The sequence below is a fragment of the Nansenia antarctica genome (genome assembly GCF_963989245.1).
Source record: "Nansenia antarctica genome assembly, chromosome: 7".
NCBI classification, from domain to species: Eukaryota; Metazoa; Chordata; class Actinopteri; order Argentiniformes; family Microstomatidae; genus Nansenia; species Nansenia antarctica.
This window is the reverse complement of record NC_137677.1, coordinates 35,402,605-35,420,968: the sequence shown is the minus strand read 5'-3', so window position 1 is coordinate 35,420,968 and position 18,364 is coordinate 35,402,605. Positions and strand designations below refer to the sequence as shown.

Sequence of the window (18,364 nt, the reverse complement as noted above, 5' to 3'; positions counted from 1 at the left end):
CTGGGTCAGTTAAGTTAAGTAGAAAGACATTTTTTATTGAATTCCAAAATGTCACACTATCCCTTTGAGTAAACGGTGCTAAATGATGACAGCTTGCATGGTAGCTTGCCACCATTGGTGTGTGAATGGGTGAATGAGAGGCCGTTGTAAAGGGCATTGGATAAAGGCTCTATATAATTGCAGTCCATTTACCATTTGATCTCTCTATCCGTGCCTTGGTTTGAACAGGAGCTGATTCAGAATGCAGATGATGCTGGAGCCTCAGAGGTGGTCTTCATCCATGATGAGAGGAGCTATGGGAGGCAGAGCCTTTGGAGTGATGATCTGGGAAAGTACCAAGGTATGGTTGCCTTGCTTTATATATACAGTATATGTATATATATATATATATATATCACTCTAACACGTACAGCACGCCCAAGCTGATCCCACAAGTGTTCAATTGGGTTGAGGTCTGGACTCTTGGCAGGCCATTCCATTCTCGCTACTTCCACATTCTGGAGGTAGTCTGTGATGATCCTGGCTCTGTGGGGGCGAGCGTTGTCATCTTGGAGGTTGGAGTTAGGTCCCAAATTGTGGAGATATGGGATCGCCACTGGCTGCAGAATCTCATCCCGATATCTCACTGCATTGAGATGGTGTTCAATGACGACAAGCCTGGTTGTGCCAGTGATGGAGATACCGCCGTGACACTGCCCCCACCAAAAGCAGTTACACGATCGGTGCAACAATCAGCATAGAGTTCTCCACGTCGGCTCCATTCTTTGACCCTGCCATCCAACTTCCGCAGACAGAACCTGGACTCATCACTGAACATGACATTCCCCACATGTTCAGGTTCCATTCCAGTCATTGCAGACTTCCTGGTAGCCTCATGAGGACGGAGATTGTCTGTGTGCAGTCTGTTCCTAACCGTCTGATCAGAGAGTCTGTATGCCATAACGTCCTGCAAATCTCTAGAAGACAGCCTAGGTTCCTCAGTGCTGTAAGGGTGATGAACCGGTCTTCTTGGGGTGTTGTCTTCCTGGGACGCCCACTGCGCGGTCTGTCTTTGACATCACCGGTTTCACAGAACTTCAGTCATCAGTTTGGAGATGGTACCAGGGCTGACTCCAAATAATGCTGCAATTTGGTTTTGCAGAACACCAACTTCAACTTATCGCACGGGCCTTATCCAGATTAGACAACGGTGGCATGCTGATGCTTGGAGCAGACACCAAATGATCACTTCAGTAGGGCGCAGCACCCAGAAGGCCCCATGCACACAGCTGCTGCCAATCAGGTGCTAATCAGGCACCTGGAGCTCAAAACTAGTGAATACCAACAGGAGAATACACTGTTTAGCATTGGCAGAGAATTTTGGCAAATTTTACTTGGGCGCTACCCACATAATCAGCTGTGCTGCTCATCCCACAAATGCATGATCCTTACAAGTTGGACATCATTGTAAAGGTAAATAAACAGGCTTTCCAACTATATAAAATACTATATATATATATATATATACCAATTGGCATTGTAACAACAGAGAATTAATCGACCAAACACACATTTCCAAACTTGTTTTTCCAAGTTTATTTTGAAGCTGTTTTCACATGCTCACACGTTCGATTTTTGCTGTCCCTAATTTAAAGTTGGAACTATTCACCCTTATAGGCATGTATAAAGATGTATACGCCATTTGTAGAGATTGGCATTGGTGCAAATTGGTAGGTTTGATCATCATAAAAATATATCAAAAAGCATACAGTAAAACATTCAAATGACCAAATAAACCCACAAAACTACAGTTTGATTTTTAATCTTTAAACAATTTCAGTTACATTAGAGGTTGGAGATAATATACATTTTATTATTATATTAGCTACCATATACGGTCAAGCCATTATCAAACACAAGCAGCTATGTAGCTAGCTTGCTGATGATAAGTTCCACCACTAGCCAGTTAGCTAGCAACCTAAGGGGGTGTTCTCACTAGAACATTTGCTTCAGTTGAGTCTAGGAGTTTAGGATAAAATTTGCTTTGCTCTGCGTCGTTTGGAGCTGTGAGAACGCGCATTCGAAGTAACTCCCGGAGCAAAGAACCAACGGATGCTCCGCTTGAAAAGTGGTTTCGCTCCGGTTAGAAACGACGCATCCATCACTTTGCTTCCCTTCGCTTTTGGTGAGAACGCTGCTCGAGGCAGTCCATAGGAAAACAACGCATGCGTGTTGACCTGGATAAGAGGGGGACTAAGAGTTACCGTCCCATCTCTGTTATGCATCCCCTTCAAGATCCTCGAGCGTCTCATCTATGCCCGCATCGAACCAATTGTCGACCCGCTGCTCCCACGTGAGCAGGCCGGGTTCCGACGCGGGAGGTCGACCGTAGATCAAGTCACCCTTATGACTCAAGACATCGAGGATTGCTTTTCGGCAAAAAAGAAGGCCGGGCCGTCTTTATAGACCTGACGACTGCCTACGATACCGTATGGCATCGCGGCCTCACCTGCAAGCTGCTCCGCCTGCTGCCGGACAGGCACATGGTAAGAATGATCATGGAGCTCATCCGTAACCGCAGCTTTACCCTCACCACCGGTTGCGGACAGCTAAGCAGGCTTCGACACCTTAAGAACGGCGTCCCTCAGGGATCGGTCCTGGCCCCCCTCCTCTATAATATATACACCTATGACCTGCCCAACACACTCTCGCGGAAGTACGCCTACGCAGACGACCTCGCAGTGGTGTACTCTGCTGAAAATTGGCAGTCTGTGGAGGGGATTCTGAGCCAGGACATGCAGACACTAGTGGCATACTTCCGGAAATGGAGATTGAAGCTTAGCAAAGCAAAGACGGTGTCGGCTGCCTTCCACCGTAACAACAGGGAGGCTAAACGTGAGCTTAGAGTACACCTAGATGGAACTCCCCTGCCATGTTCCGCTGAGCCAATCTATCTCGGCGTGACATTGGACAGGACACTCACGTTTCGCTGGCACCTCGAGTCACTGCGCAAGAAGTTAACAGCTCGAGCCCCGCGGTGGTGTAGCGGTCTAAGCACTGGCCACTAGTGCAAGCTGCCCACCGGGGACTGGGATCGTATCCCAGCTCGCCAGATCCGGATATGGCTGGGGCACACACGGGGAGCGGCATATTGGGCGGCCGCTCCCGAGGGCGGTATAGGAATATTTCCGGACAAGGATCCGTCGCGCAACAGCGCCCCCGGGGTGCCGGAATAACAGGTGCTGGGCTCGAGGAGCCAGTCAGCTAGTCTGCCTGGCGGCCTCTTCTGGGACTGCCGGCCACGGGGTCGTGCGGCGGATCCTTCGCAATAGGCAGGGGATAATTGGATGCTAGGTTGGGTTCAATTGGCTACCAAATTGGGTGAAAAAAGGGATAAAAATCTGAAAAACAAATAAAAAAATAAAAAAATAAGTTAACAGCTCGTGTGGCGTTGATGAGGCGACTGGTTGGCTCGGGATGGGGCGCCGGCGCAAGGACCTTGCGCACGGCAGCCCTAGCCCTCGTTTATTCAACTAGTGAATACTGCGCCCCAGTATGGTGTCGCAGTGCCCACACCCGCCTCATCGACTCGCCTATAAACGAAGCCTTGCGCATTGTGACAGGATGCCTGCGTCCTACCCCCGTGGACAACCTTCCCATCCTAGCAGGCATCCAGCCCGCAGGCCTCCGCCGCATGGGAGCCACAGCACGTCTCGCCTGCCGGGCCGTGGATCTTAATAACCATCTGCTCCATGATAGGCTCACTATAACAGCGGAGCCCTCCCGGCGTCTCAAGTCGAGACACCCATTTGTGCCTGCCGCACAGGATCTCAGGCAGCAATGCAGAGATCTTAACATCAGTGCGGCAGGATGGGCGGATTATATGTGGAGTGGGAGGCAAACACCTCCAAACTCCGCGACCACATCCCAGTCGCCGGCCCTGAGCCCCTCGGGATGGACTTGCCAAGGCTATCCTGGGTGAGGCTCAATCGTCTCCGGACCGGCGTCGGGCATTTCCGCTCATCAATGCACAGCTGGGGCTTGGCCCCAAATGCGTCGTGCGAGTGTGGCGCAGAGGACCAAACCGCAGACCATGTTATCCTGGATTGCCCGGTGTACCACCCACCCAACGGGATGCATGGTCTGTCGGTATTAGATGACGAGACGATGACGTGGCTTCTGGAGGGGTGTCCAGAAATATAGCCCGGGTGAGCCCCTCAACCAGGTCTCGGGGTGGTAAAAGGGTAGCCCCTCGGCCCCGAGCCTGGTGGAGTGGAGAGGAAAACAACTACCCATACACCGAAGAAGAAGAAGAGAGGGACGAACGGGCAATTTTAAATTTTTCAAAATTCAACCAATCAACCAATCAATCAACCAATCAATTCAACCAATCAACCATGTCTGTTACTTCGATTGCGTATGTTACTTCGTTTACATAAAGGGCTGTGAGAAGGCAAATCAGAGAAATAATTTATGCAACAATGTTGCAAACTCATCCACTTGCTCCAGGTCCTGATTCAGACTTTCATGTGAGAACATGACCTATGGCTTTCAATGCAAGGTGAACTATCTAGCTATACTAGGGCTTCCTACAAATTAGATTGGGCATAATGTAAAATGGAGGATAACATTTAACAATACAGATAACAATTGTTGCAAGCATTCTGAAATGCAGGAATACAAGTGCTCACATTGATCTCAATACATTATCTTGTTGGCCCATGAATAAACTGTAATGTAGAAATTATTTAATTGCGTTGTTATAGTGACTAATCGAAAACTCCCTTTTCTTACCAGGTCCTGCCCTTTACGCTTTCAACAATGCTGTGTTCACTGAAAAGGACTGGAAAGGCATTCAGCTTTCAGGCAGAAGTGTGAAGCGCGATGATCCAAACAAAGTTGGGAGATTTGGGATTGGATTCAACTCTGTCTACCACATAACAGGTTAGAGCCCAAGTATTATTATCACTATGAATGATGCAACTGCAGTACAGTTTTAATTGCCCTCCATAACCAACTGTTCATATGTACTCTTTTGCTGTCAACTTGCATTTCTAGATGTACCATGCATATTCAGTTCCAAATACCTTGGTTTTATGGACCCCCAAGAGAAGCTGTTTGGAGAGCGACAAGGAGGCATTCAGTGGTCTCTAGATGATGAGGAAGACAAGGAAACTCTGACAAATTTACAAGATCAATTTCAACCATTTCAAGACATCGTCGAGCTAGTCAGTGAACAGCGATGGGAGCAAGTCGTCAGGAAAGATCAGCACTTTGATGGGACTCTCTTTAGATTTCCCTTGCGCAACAAGGCCTCCGAGATTTCAGATAACTTGTATGACTCTGACAAAGTGGGTCAGCTTTTTGAAAGCTTTATCGCAGATGCAGACATAAGCACTTTGTTCCTAAGAAATGTGTCAGCAGTGTCCTTGATGCACGTCAGCATAGATGGCTCAGTCAATGTCAGGCTTCAGGTGACTTCATCAAGCCCATCACCTGATCTAGATTTGGAGTCTAGAGAGGAGTCAACCACCGAGGGGTCAACCTGCTTTAAAGTCATATCCTCTATATCAAAAGACTGTGTGGAAACAAAGACCACATGGCTTGTGACAACCTGCTGCATGAAAGAGGGAAATGTACCAGAGCTCGATCTGCTAGCTAAGAAGCTCTGTTATCGCCCTCAAGTTGACCTAGCATTCCCATGTGGTCAGGAGAATGTCCCGACTGATGGCAGACTGAGCTGCTTTCTGCCACTTCCAAACAACCAATCCAATAAGACTGGACTCCCTGTTCACGTGAATGCATGCTTTGGCCTCACAGACAACAGAAGACACATCAAGTGGCAAGAGGAAGACCAGAAGCACGATGAAGCTGCTATGTGGAATGAGTTGCTGGTTAAAGAGGTCCTCCCTCACTCATATCTTAAGATCCTTCAGGATTCCATCAACTTGTCCAAAAGCTCTGCACTCCCTGTCTCCTCTGTGTATAATATCTGGCCAGATGTCACTCAGACGAAACACAAAGAAAAATGGCATGGGATTGCTTTGGATGTTCTACAACGTCTGTTTGAACAGGATATCGCAGTCCTTTCTCTAGCTGCGGATGGGAGGATGTTTGTATCTCCGTCAGAGGCAGTGTGCCCATCCAATGATACTGAGAGTTTGGAATTGATGGCTGCTGTGAAAAAGGCTTTAATCGCTGGTGGAGAAAAGCTTATCACCCTTCCAGATCATGTATCAGAAGCTATCCAGCAGGCTTTTGAACAGCCTGAAACACTAGAATGGGTGACTCCAGCCTTCGTAAGGAATGTCCTCCGCCGAGGTGCCGTGTCCAATCTTTCCAAAGAGGACAAACTCTATCTGTTGGAGTACATCTTGAGCGATGAGAACTACCATGATCTTAGGGATCTTCAGCTGCTGCCACTCAGTGATGGGACTTTCAAGTCATTCACAAACAAAGAGGAGGACATTGCTTTGATTGACAACGAGGCATTTCCAAGGTAAGTTTAAGTTATCTTAGCACAGTACAGGATTTTTCATATAGATGACCCATGCTTTTTCGTTTCAATATATTACTGAATATGTGTTAATCTTTCTCCTGATTCAGAGATCTGCTGCCCGGTTCCAAAAACCTGTTCATACCCCACAACCTCAGCACAGCCAGCATTCACCATTTGAAGAGACTTGCTGCAACAAGTAAGAATTTAATTATATTATAATAAACGTACATGTATGAAATTTATTGGACACCATGTATAATGGCACAAGCATGTTTAACATGGTTGTTATTTTCATATTATCTCCATTATTTTAGATACATTCAAAGTAATCAACATGGATGCAAAAATTGTGGTTGCATTTGCCAAGAAGAATCTTCCAAGAGATTGGGAAGAGACTGATGGTCCTGTTACCTGGAAGATGGGGAGTGATCAGCACCCACCCTTAAGGTGGCTTCCGGAATTCTGGAAATTTCTCAATACTCACTGGGGAGAGTTAAGTGATTTCAATGGCATGCCGTTAATACCAATTGAGCCCCTTCAAGATGGTCAGTTTTCTATGTTACTTGCAAGACTACAGCGAAAGTCAACCCTGGTCTTTCGAAAAAGCATGCAAGCCACCTTGCCAGACAAAGTGGAGAGAGTGGTGAGGAAGGTTGGGGGTACAGTTGTAAACAGAGATGAATGTCTTAAGCACCAAGATTTGGACTTGTATGTACTACCACCATGCCCAAAAAGCATTCTACAAGTTTTCATGAACGTACAGGCCCATCAGGTCATTGATGGAATAAAGTCTGCATCTCACCATGAAAAAGAAGAACTTAAAAACTACCTCTCTTCTCTGGATTCCCTCACGGCTCATGAGCGAGACCTGCTCTCAGACTTGCCTCTCTTCCGATTAATGGCTGGAGAATATGTTGCTGCTCGATCAAAGCAGGCTGTAGTTGTAAACGTAGTACCAGCTATCCCGGCAGAGCTGGCCATGCCCAATTCAGTTATGCAGTGCACCAATGAGGCCGAACGCAGGCTCCTACTGTTGCTCGGGGTTGATCTCTTGGATACAGCTACGGCAGCCATTCACCTGATTGACGGTGTTGAGAGTTGGTCTTTCAGGAAAGAAGAGAGTGAGAGAATAATGACCTGGATACTACAGCATGGCAGCATCCTCTTCTCACAAAATGAGACCTTGTTCAGAAGATGTAAGGATCTGAGCTTCTTTGAAATGGAAAGAGGAGAGCAGAAAAAGACCTCAAGCTTATTCGATCCAAGAAGTGGAACCTTCAAAAGCCTTTTTGAGACAGATTTCTTCCCTCCACCTGTGTACACACAGACACCGCAGATGTTTGAGAGCTTAACGCGTCTTGGAATGCAGACAAAGGAAATTGACATCACCTCAGACAATGTGTTGCATGTTGCCACTAATGTTGAGAAATTACATGTTCACTCAAAAACGGAGGCTTTAAAAAAAGCAGAAGCACTAGTAAAACTACTTAACAGCAACGACTTGCTTTCAAAATTCTCAAGACAGGAGCTGGAACACCTTTCACAGCTACAGTGGATTCCGTCTTTGAATTCCAGTCTCAACAAGCCAGAGGAGATGAGACATAACCGTTACTTGGACATTGTAGGGCATGCTATGCCCCTTACTGGAGAGCTCAGTGAGAAAGTAAGCGAAACACTTGGTCTCCTACGCCTCCCTCCTGCAGAAAAAGTAATTAAGAATTTGTTAGTGCTGAAATCAATGGCACAGGGAATGAGTGATCCAGATGAAAACGGGCAATTCAAAACACAGTTGCATAGCACTTACAAATTCATGCAAGATAATCTTCCTGAGTTCAAAGAAATTATGAAGGAGCAGCGCATTCCTTGGCTATGGATTCACAATGATTTTGTTGCTCCTTCTGATGTGGTCTTGGCCTATCCACGAGATTTAGATCTAAGATCTTACATTCAGAGAGTTCCGGAGGAATTCTTACCATACAAGAAGTTACTCACAGAGTTTGGAGTGAAGGCCTCACTTTCAGAAGAAGAAATAAAGGACATCCTTCATGATATCCAACAAGCCATTGAAGAAAGGCAGGAGCCGTTTGGAAACCCCTCCGAGCTTAAAGTGTCACTAGCTATTCTTAACTGGATGTGGAGAGAGAAGAAGACTATCAGGGATGATATCCCAGTGCCAGTCATGGCAGGGAGTCAAAGGTTTACCCTGCAACCGTTATCCAAGACTGTGTTCTGTGACATTGGCAGGGATGGTTTGGAAGATCTAAAGAATGACCAAGAGGAGTTCCATGTCATCCATGAGGAGATCCCCCGTGTGACTGCAGAGTGGCTGAAGACTCCGCTCCTCAGTACCAGGATCCTCTGTCCAGAGTTCATTGGAATAGAGCAGTGTGGGCAGTCAGAGCCGATAACACTGAGGATTAAAAACATTCTAAAGGAATATGATGAAGAAAATGACATTTTCAAAGAGCTCATTCAGAACGCAGAGGATGCTGGAGCGAACACCTGTAGGTTTGTGGTGGATTTCCGGAGGCACACAGACCCCCCTGATAGCCTCATAGACCCCGGAATGACTCTCTGTCAAGGCCCTTGTCTCTGGGCATTCAATAATGAGCTCTTCACAGAAGATGACTGGAAAAACATAGTAAAAGTTGGGTCTGCTTCAAAGGAAAACAGCGTAGAGAAGATTGGGAAGTTTGGACTTGGGTTTAATTCAGTGTATCATGTCACTGATATTCCCTCAATCCTCAGTGGCAAAGGCCTTCTAATACTTGACCCAAATGTAACCCACCTAGAAAAGCACATTCAAAGCAAAGCAAATCCTGGAATTAAACTTGACCTTTCACGGCAGCAGCTTTTCAACAGGTTTCCAGGACAATTCAGACCTTATGAGCGCATTTTTGATTGTAATCTTTCAAGAGGGAGTACTCAGAAATCCTACCCTGGCACACTCATTAAACTACCTTTCCGCACACAAGACGAAGCTCTCAATTCAGAAATCAGCAGAAAGGTTTATGGCAAAGTTGACATAATGACTTTTCAACAGGAATTTATCAAGAATTCACAAACTCATCTTCTCTTTCTGAAGAACATTGACATAGTGTCTCTTCAAAACCTCGCAGATGATGCTCCCACTCCTCCAGAAGACCACCACATAGTGACACTCTTCACAGTCTCCAGAAAAGTTGTGAGCACAATCAAGATTCCAAAAGAGCACCCATTTCAAGCAATGCAATGTGAATCTTTGAAAACTTTGATGAAACTTGATCCAAAATGCAAAGAGGTCATAGATTGTCATACAGTCAATATTACTGAAGTAACGCAACAACATTGTGATGGACCTGATGTCCAGTTTTGGCTTCTGTATAACTGCTTTGGGACGCAACAGTCTTTACAAATGGCTCAGACAGAAAATAAACAGACCGCTTTCTCTTTGCCGATTGGAGGTGTTGCTGTACCTTTACACAAAGAATCACAAACAGGGAAATGGGTCATTAAAGAAACCAAACTGGTTGGTCAAGCCTTTTGCTTTCTTCCTCTGGCGATAGACACAGGTCTCCCAGTGAATGTGAATGGATCATTTGCCGTGACCTCTAATCGAAGAGGTCTCTGGGAAAGTGGAGTGAAAAGTGACTGGAACAGAGCCCTTCTTCAGGATGCTGTTACAACAGCATATGTCACTACTCTCCTAGTGCTGAAAACGTTCTCAAGAAATCGACAACTGCACAGCTACCATTACTTCACGTGTTGGCCCAATACAGAGAAAGTGAGCAAACCTTTCAAACCCTTGGTGGATGCATTTTACTCCGCCATTTTTCAGCCCCTCTCTGGCAAGCAACTTGAGCTCTTTAGTGATGGGGAAAACTGGTGCTCATTGGACAAGGCAAGATTTCTGCACCCAAGTATTGAAACGGACAAAGCCGTTGGAGAGCTTGCTAAGAGGGTGTGCTGCCAAAGCAACTCGGACACACCATATCATGTTGTCCCTCTCCCACATTGGGTGAGAAACAGCTTCCTGCAGGCTGGCTTTGATGAGGCTCTACAGAAGAGAACATTACACTGGATCGACTTTTACAGGGAAGTTGTATTCAACAATCTAAACACTATGGACCCCAAGAGTAGGAATGCTCTCGTCCTGCATGCTATTGATCTGAATGACAATGATATTGACAATCTACTGAGGACATACCGATGCATTCCTACACAGACAGGAGGACAGCTCCAGTTCATCAAAAGACTTGTGAATCCATCAGGCAAAGTGGCCTGTTTATTTGAACAAGAGGAGGGGCGCTTTCTTGAAGGGACCACAAATGACTTTTGTTCTCCCAGAAGGATTCAACGCCTGTCAGAGCTGGGAATGCTGAATGACCATCTCCCATTGCAGGACATCACAGAGAGAGTGGAGACAATTGATCGTCTTTGGCTAAAAGACGAGGGGAAAGCATACAAGCATATCCAGCGCATCCTGGAGTTGATGAGGGTCTCCTTAAAAGATGAAGACTCTCCCTACTGGGACACATTGAGGAACACAGCGTTCATTCCATGTAAAAAGAGGGATGAAAAGGCCATGCTTCGGAGGCCCATTGATATTTACAGTGGTAACTGTCGCCATCTAGTGAACATGACACAGTCTGTGGTTGACCAGTCAAATCTGAAAATACGTTGTGACGATCCAGTCCTACGCATGTTGGGAGTCCATGAAAAGCCAAAACCTGAGACAGTGCTTCAACAGCTGCAGGAAGCCTATAAGCACTCTGAGACCTGTAACAAACAAGAGCTCTCCAATGTAGCCTCTGAATGCTACAGCTTTTTCAATGATTTGCTGCATGATCAGGAAGAATCCTCTCGTAAATCCTTTTCTGAGTGGGCACACTCATTCCCCTCTATTCTTGTTGAAGGCAAGTTTGTGGATTTGGAGACAGTGGCAAAACATCAAGATTTTGAGGCTAAACCATATCTTCATGTACTTCCAGAAGCCTTCCATGGTTTCAAAGAGGTTTGGGAATGTGTAGGCATCAAGGAGAAATTCACATCAGAGCAGTTTTTTGCTGTACTTCAGAAACTGAGTAATGCCTATGAATCCAGACCACTTTCCAAGTCTGACCTCTACATTTGTCTCGCAATAATTGAAAGGGGATTATTTGAGGCCAAATCTGGGAAAGAAGATGACTGCCTCATACCTGATGAAAGTGGTGTTTTGCAACCAGCAAGCCGGCTTCATTTCAATGACACCCCCTGGATGCAAGTGTCAGGGGTTCATTTATGTCATGAATACATACCACGTGTCATGGCATGTCATTTCGGAGTGACGACAACAAGACATCACACACTACAAAATCATTTGGTTGAAACATTTTCACCTTTTGCCACAGAGTTTGGACAACATGAAAAATTGACAGTTCGCATTAAAAACATAATTTCCGCTTATCCGTCAAAGAAGGATATCCTGAAAGAGCTCATACAAAATGCAGATGATGCAGAAGCAACAGAAATTCACTTTGTCTGGGACAAAAGACAGCACGGAACAGAAAGAACATTTGGAGAGAAATGGAATCCATTGCAAGGCCCCGCACTATGTGTGTACAACAACAAGGTTTTTTCTGACGCAGACCTGGAAGGCATTCAACAGTTAGGAGAAGGTGGAAAACACAACATTCCAGGGAAAACCGGAAAATATGGACTTGGATTCAACTCAGTTTATCATCTAACAGATTGTCCTGCAATCTTAACTGGGGATAAATATCTCTGCATATTTGATCCCAATTTGAAATATGTCGAAAGCGGACCAAGACAATTACCTGGCTGCAAGTATTCACTAGAGGAGCAGTTCAAGCAGTCATTCAGTGATGTTTACCAAACATTTCTTCCGGAAACATTCAAACTTGAAGAGGGCACTATGTTCAGGTTGCCTATCAGGATGGGTACCATGGCAAACAGCTCAGAAATATCAACGCAGTGCGTCACTGACAATGACATGACGGAGCTTTCCACAGCCTTGTCTGAAGATCCTGAGGGATTGATTCTCTTCCTGAGGAACATACGAAAAATACAGTTCCATGAAATCAACTCAGACACCAAAAAGCTCAAAATGACCTTCTCCGTTGAGAAAAAACTCCCTAAGCAGAGCATTCTGGATATCGGTTCTTTCCAAAACCATGTTCAAAACTCCCTGCTGTCTGACAGTCCAATAACACCACTGAAAACCATTTACAATGTCGACGTCTCATCATCCGATAAAAGACAAAGCAAGTGGATCATTGCAGAGCAGTTTGGCTCCTTCAAAAGAAACACTGACATCGAAAGAAAGCATTCTGACAAAGTTCCCCAGGCAGCATTGGCAGCTCGTGTGAGCTCTGCAAAGGAAGACCTCACTGGAAGAGTGCAAAGGAAGGAAGGAAGGAAGGAAGAGTGCAAAGAAAGGAAGACTGCAAAGGAAGACCTCACTGGAAGAGTGTTCTGCTCCCTGCCATTGCCAGGTACAACTGGACTTCCAATCCATGTAAATGGAAATTTTGAGGTAGATTCTTCAAGGAGAGACCTCTGGAAAGAGGATGGTAAAAGTTTGAAGACTGTTTGGAATGAGTCCCTAAAACTGAACATCATCGCACCATTGTATGCTGACCTTCTTAATTACATCCACTGTAACTTCAAGAAAGTAAAAGTGCTTTCCATTCACTCTCTTCAATCCAATCTTGAGAACTTTTACTTTCGTTTTTTCCCATGTGTTTCAAAGGACATTGGCCAAGACTGGCATGAAATGATCCTTGAAGTATACAGATCAGTCAGTGAAAAGGAGTTCAGTGTTATTCCAGTAATTAAGAGCTCAATCTGCCAAGCTGCAACTCGGGAGTTTCAGGAGTACACTGTTGACTGGTCTAGTGTGAGCAAGCGTGAACCAAATGATGCACCGCATTTGATTAACTCAGACAATCAGACATTTATTTCCATTTTAGAGGACCTCGGAATGAAGTTGGTTCCTTCATCCAGAAAAATGCAAAAAATATGGGGAAGTTTTAAAACGGCTGGAGTTGGTGTGCGAACAGTCAACCCGCTGACAGTTGGGGACTACCTGAGGAGGAAACCATTACATGATGCAACCCAAACTGAAATGGGTTTACCCCTTCCTATTGGCCAAACCTTGATCAGAGACAAATCCAGATGCTCCCAGCTCCTGTCCTACTGCTTACAAGATGTGACGAAAGAGAATTCCAGTTCAGTCAATGGACTTCCACTCCTCCTCACTCAAGATCAGATTCTCAGGAAGTTCAACCATAACTCTCCCAAAAGTCTTTCAAGATTTACCCACTTGTTCCATGGACATGAGGAGCACTTTGCGGATTACGACACCAACCAGCATCATCGTGTTCTACGAGATGGTAATTTTATTAGCGAGTTGACAATTCCTGTTGCAGTAAAGTATTTGAAACCCACACTTCAGCTCCTTCTTCAAAACTGTGGAATTGATCCACACACCAGGTTGCACACTCCAGATAAGACAATAATCACATGGCTGACAGAACTTTGGAAATTCTTATACAATTCTGTACCATTTTTGGCGGATGGAGGTAAAGATCTGAGTGTCATCATGGAGCTTTTTTCTGACTGTCCCATTTTGCCTGTTGTTTGTCAAAGGCAAAACGACAAACCTCTTCTCCAAACAATGAGGAAAATGTCAAGTGTGATTCAGTATCCAACTGGGGAGTTGCCAACAATTCTTCTCAAACTTGGTCTTTTGAAGCGTCACTTTTCATTCTTCAACGATGTCAATACACAGATTTATCAACATTTACACCCCAGACTATTAAACACAAATGACAGCAGTGCTGTGTTGGACCAAGTCTGCCAGCTGAGCCATTCAGAGTTTCTGCTTCTTTCCGACGATGAATTGAATAAACTTCAAAGCTTCCTACAGTCTGGAATAACCTCATCTAAAACTAAACAAGAGTGTCAGAGAAAGCTCAAGTCGTTACCAATATTTGAAACCATTCAGGGAAGTCGGCAGCGGATTGATGGACACAGGAATGTATTCATTCTCAATACACACTTCATGGGATCATTTCCAGATTTGTACAATGCAGAAGTCAACAGCATTTTCCTCAAATACAATCTAGAGAATAAAAGACTGTCAGAAATTGTAGGCATTAAAATCCTAAGTGATTTGGAGTACTTTGTACAATTCATTCTGCCAGTCATACACAATCTCACTGAGGGACAAAAGCTTCTCTCTGTCCAGCTGCTGTTGTCACTACAACCTTGTGACGGGTATCAGAAACACCAAAGTTCTATAATCTCAACAATGAGTAATGTCAAATTAATTAGAAACACTCATGGTGATCTGCAGATGGCCTCATACTTCTTTGACAAGAGTGTAAAGTTGTACAAGATCATGCTGCCCCAAGAGAGATTTGTGCCTGACAGCTTTTGGAACAAATTCAAATTGAAAGAACATGCTGCTAAAACATTGCTCAGGGAGCTTGGAATGAAGCATTCTGTGTCAGATAAGGAGATTATTGAATTTGCTCAGCAAATTAAATTGGATGCTAAAGGCACTGTGGTTGCCCTTGAAGAGCTGAAACAGAAGTCTTCAACGTTGTTTGAAACTGTTTTGAAAGAACAGAACAAAAGAAATCAAGCACCACACATTCTGACAAGGATTGCTGATATCAAGTTTTTATTTCCAGTGGGAATTCAACAGAAGTTGTGCCACTATCATCAACCATTTGCGGCAAAGAGGAGTACTGTTGCAATCAAAGGTTCTTTAATTGGAAGGGATCCTCTCTACCAACATCTGATTTGGACCTCCATGCCAATCTTGCACTTACCAAACTGCTCTTTGGAAAACATACAAAAGATGAAAGATGCAGGAGCTGTTGAACAACCACCACCTGAATGCATAACTGAGAACCTGAAGAATATCTGTCAGTCATCATGCCAAACTGAGGATTTGATTCAAACTCGAGCTGAAGTATTTCGGCATTCTTACGCTCATCTTCAAACAACGGACTTTGATGCCGGTCCATTGACTGACCTCCCTGTGGTGCTCGTTGAAAACGACCGGGAAGTTGTAACGATTAAACAAACAGCTCTGGTACTATCTCATAATCTGGACTTTAGGCCCTATTTGTATGAAATTCAGTCAAAGGATGTCATATATAAAGAGTTCTTTGAGAAGGTTGGTGTTAAAGAGAGGCCTACAGCAAAACAGTACTGCAATGTACTAAAAGAAATTCATGAAGATGCCGCAAACAAACACACACTGAACCCAAATCAGCAGACAGCTGTCAACCGTGCAGTGGGACAGTTATTTCACCTGATCAATGACATGCAAGCAGAAAAAATGACCCCAGAGTTACCAAAGGCCTTGTATCTACCGTCAACTGACGGCAGATTATATATGTCTAGCACACTGTATTTTGATGACACAGTATTCCAGGTTAGAGGATTACGGGAATCCCTGGGAGAAAAATTGCAACTCCTTGCGAAACTCAGCCACTGCCATCTCGGGAAAGACATGTATGAGCATCAAAGACTGCTACAGTTGTTGCCTCCAGAATTACAGCCCAAAATGCTCTCTCACAAGATCATAGAAAATGTGGTGGAATCGAACATGCGGCCTTGTGAGTATGGGACTGGCTGTGAGTTTAGTGGATGGTTTGAGAAACATCTCTCCTCAGATGCCTTTAGGCATGGTCTCGTCTGTCTTATCAGGGAGCAGCTTGAAGGCAAGATTTCACAAGACGATGCTACTAACATGTGTCAGGAAACATTTGGCAGTATTCAGATCACCTGCTGCAAGAGCCTTGAAACTATGCTTTTTCTTGGTCAAGAGCAACTGAGTGATACCATTTCTACAGCTCAGGTGTACATCAAAAAGGGGCATCAAGGTTGTACCTTCTATGTAAGACACAATGATAACATGGACTTTAAAGTGATGTATGACGTCAACATGACACTGACTAAAGAGATCAATGCCCTTCTGGGTAACACACTTAGTTCAAATCTACTATTAGTTCTTGGAAAACTTCTCTTGTGTGATGATCTGCAGGAGGTCAAGAAAACACTGGAGGAAAAAGGAATTCATGACAGTGCCAGTACAGAGGACTCTGATCATGGCCTTCCAACCCCTGGAAGGCTCATCCCTGAAGAATGGCAAGACTCCCTTGATATGAACTTTCTCAACAACTTTGAAGAAGGGGAGTATGTTGGCTTTAAAAAGTCACCAGAGGACGAACCTTGTTTTGCAGTCATAGTGGAACAGCTCTGTGTACCATCAGGCCAAACAGGACAATATTCATGCAAATACAAAATACAAATCGGGAAAGAGGAAGTCATTGAAGTCAGTGGCCTTGATCTTTATAAGTTCAAACGGGAAAAGAAGCCTTCCTCTTCCAAACAAACAACATGCATGGAACTGGAACTAGCAGAATCTGGGCCACACACCTCTCGTGCCACACACACCCCCACAAGGGTCTTACCACAGTCCTTGGAAGAAATCAAAAAGGAAATCGACGAATGTCTGACAGAAATCTGGGCTCTACCTGAGGAGGAGTGGCCTAAGGCCCTCCGACGCCTCTACTTAAGATGGCACCCTGACAAAAACCCAGACGACATAGAGCTCGCCACAGAGGCATTCAAGTACTTAATGAATAGAATTGAGGATCCCAAGAAGGGCAAGACTGGGCATAACTCACGCCCGCATTGGAACACAAATTTCAGTGGCTTCTACGAACAGTGGGACCAAGAAGCCAAACGCCACCGCCGTGGCCGCGAGAGGTTTTATAGGGCACACAACTCCTATAGAGGTAGATATAACTTCTGGACATTTCATGAAAACGTACCACAGCCGGATAGAGCAGAGGCTCAGCGTTGGTTAAGACAAGCCTGGTGTGATGTGACTGCAGCTCACAATGACACTGGCGGCAAGAGCACCGAGTGGTGTCTGTTCAAGGTCCACCAGGCTGTGGAAAAGGCCCTCAATGCAGCGGAGTTCAAAAGACTGGGAAAACATTCTGCCAACAGCTCTATCTCAAGCCTGGCTGAGCAAGTGTCACACTTCAGCCCCCAGTTGAGTACTGTACCCGACATGGTGGAGAGACTGAAACTGCTGGGAGTGGACGCTAAGAAGACTCAATATCCCAACTGCCACCCGTCACCCTGCATTCCCAATGGGGAGTTCAAGTCTGTCGATGAAACTCAAGTGCTGAACATGGCTTCAGAGCTTCTGTGTAAAGTAGAGGCATATGTTAATTAGAAGATTTGACATGTTTGTCATTGTGTGTTAAAAGAAAAGGTTGATTATTTTTTTTTTTTTTTAAACTTATTTTCACATATACAGTAGCTGTAAACTGCTGCACTTTGATATAATATGCATTCCAATAGTTTCAAGAAATTAAAAGGGCAATATATGTCTTACTAATTGCTTACAATAATGTGTTCCTTGTTGATTTTGGATATGTTTAATATGTACTCTTCTCTGATAAATGTAATATATAGTTACATTCTTACTTTATTAAATCCTTAAGTAAAAATGTGCTATTCTCTGTTCATTGTCCTCTCTGATACTCCATAGTGCTTCAAAAAGGAACTTCTGCAGAGACACATTTGGCCAAATATCTACCAGAATTGCTACTTTCTGTTGTTGAGGAGTTGTTTATTTCCTTTTAAACCTCTATTACAAAATAAATTGATAATCACCATCAACGGTTTCCTCACTTCTGACCATCTGTACTCCAGAGGCAAAGTGGTAGGGTCAAATATGACTCCAGATTAAACTGTATAACATTTGAGCGGCTGTTTTGCAAAAACAGATATCTCCGTTTGTATTTATTATCCTAAATCACGTTTTTATGTGTGCACTCCAGGAAACTCTTAATTAGATTAGATTAAACG

The 18,364-nt window shown here is 44.6% G+C and overlaps 1 protein-coding gene across 1 annotated transcript in view; it reads left to right on the top strand.

Moving 5' to 3' along the window:
- Window positions 1-17,726, top strand: part of LOC308162551 (sacsin-like) — a gene marked incomplete at both ends in the record, with an annotated part of 30,586 nt that extends 12,860 nt beyond the window's left edge. The window contains 5 exons of the mRNA XM_080536697.1: window positions 229-340; window positions 4,777-4,923; window positions 5,038-6,478; window positions 6,586-6,674; window positions 6,793-17,726. Of these exons, the coding sequence (XP_080392823.1) occupies window positions 229-340; window positions 4,777-4,923; window positions 5,038-6,478; window positions 6,586-6,674; window positions 6,793-17,726 (12,723 nt within the window). The remainder of the gene's footprint in view (window positions 1-228; window positions 341-4,776; window positions 4,924-5,037; window positions 6,479-6,585; window positions 6,675-6,792) is intronic.
- Between the last annotated feature and the right edge of the window lie 638 nt (window positions 17,727-18,364).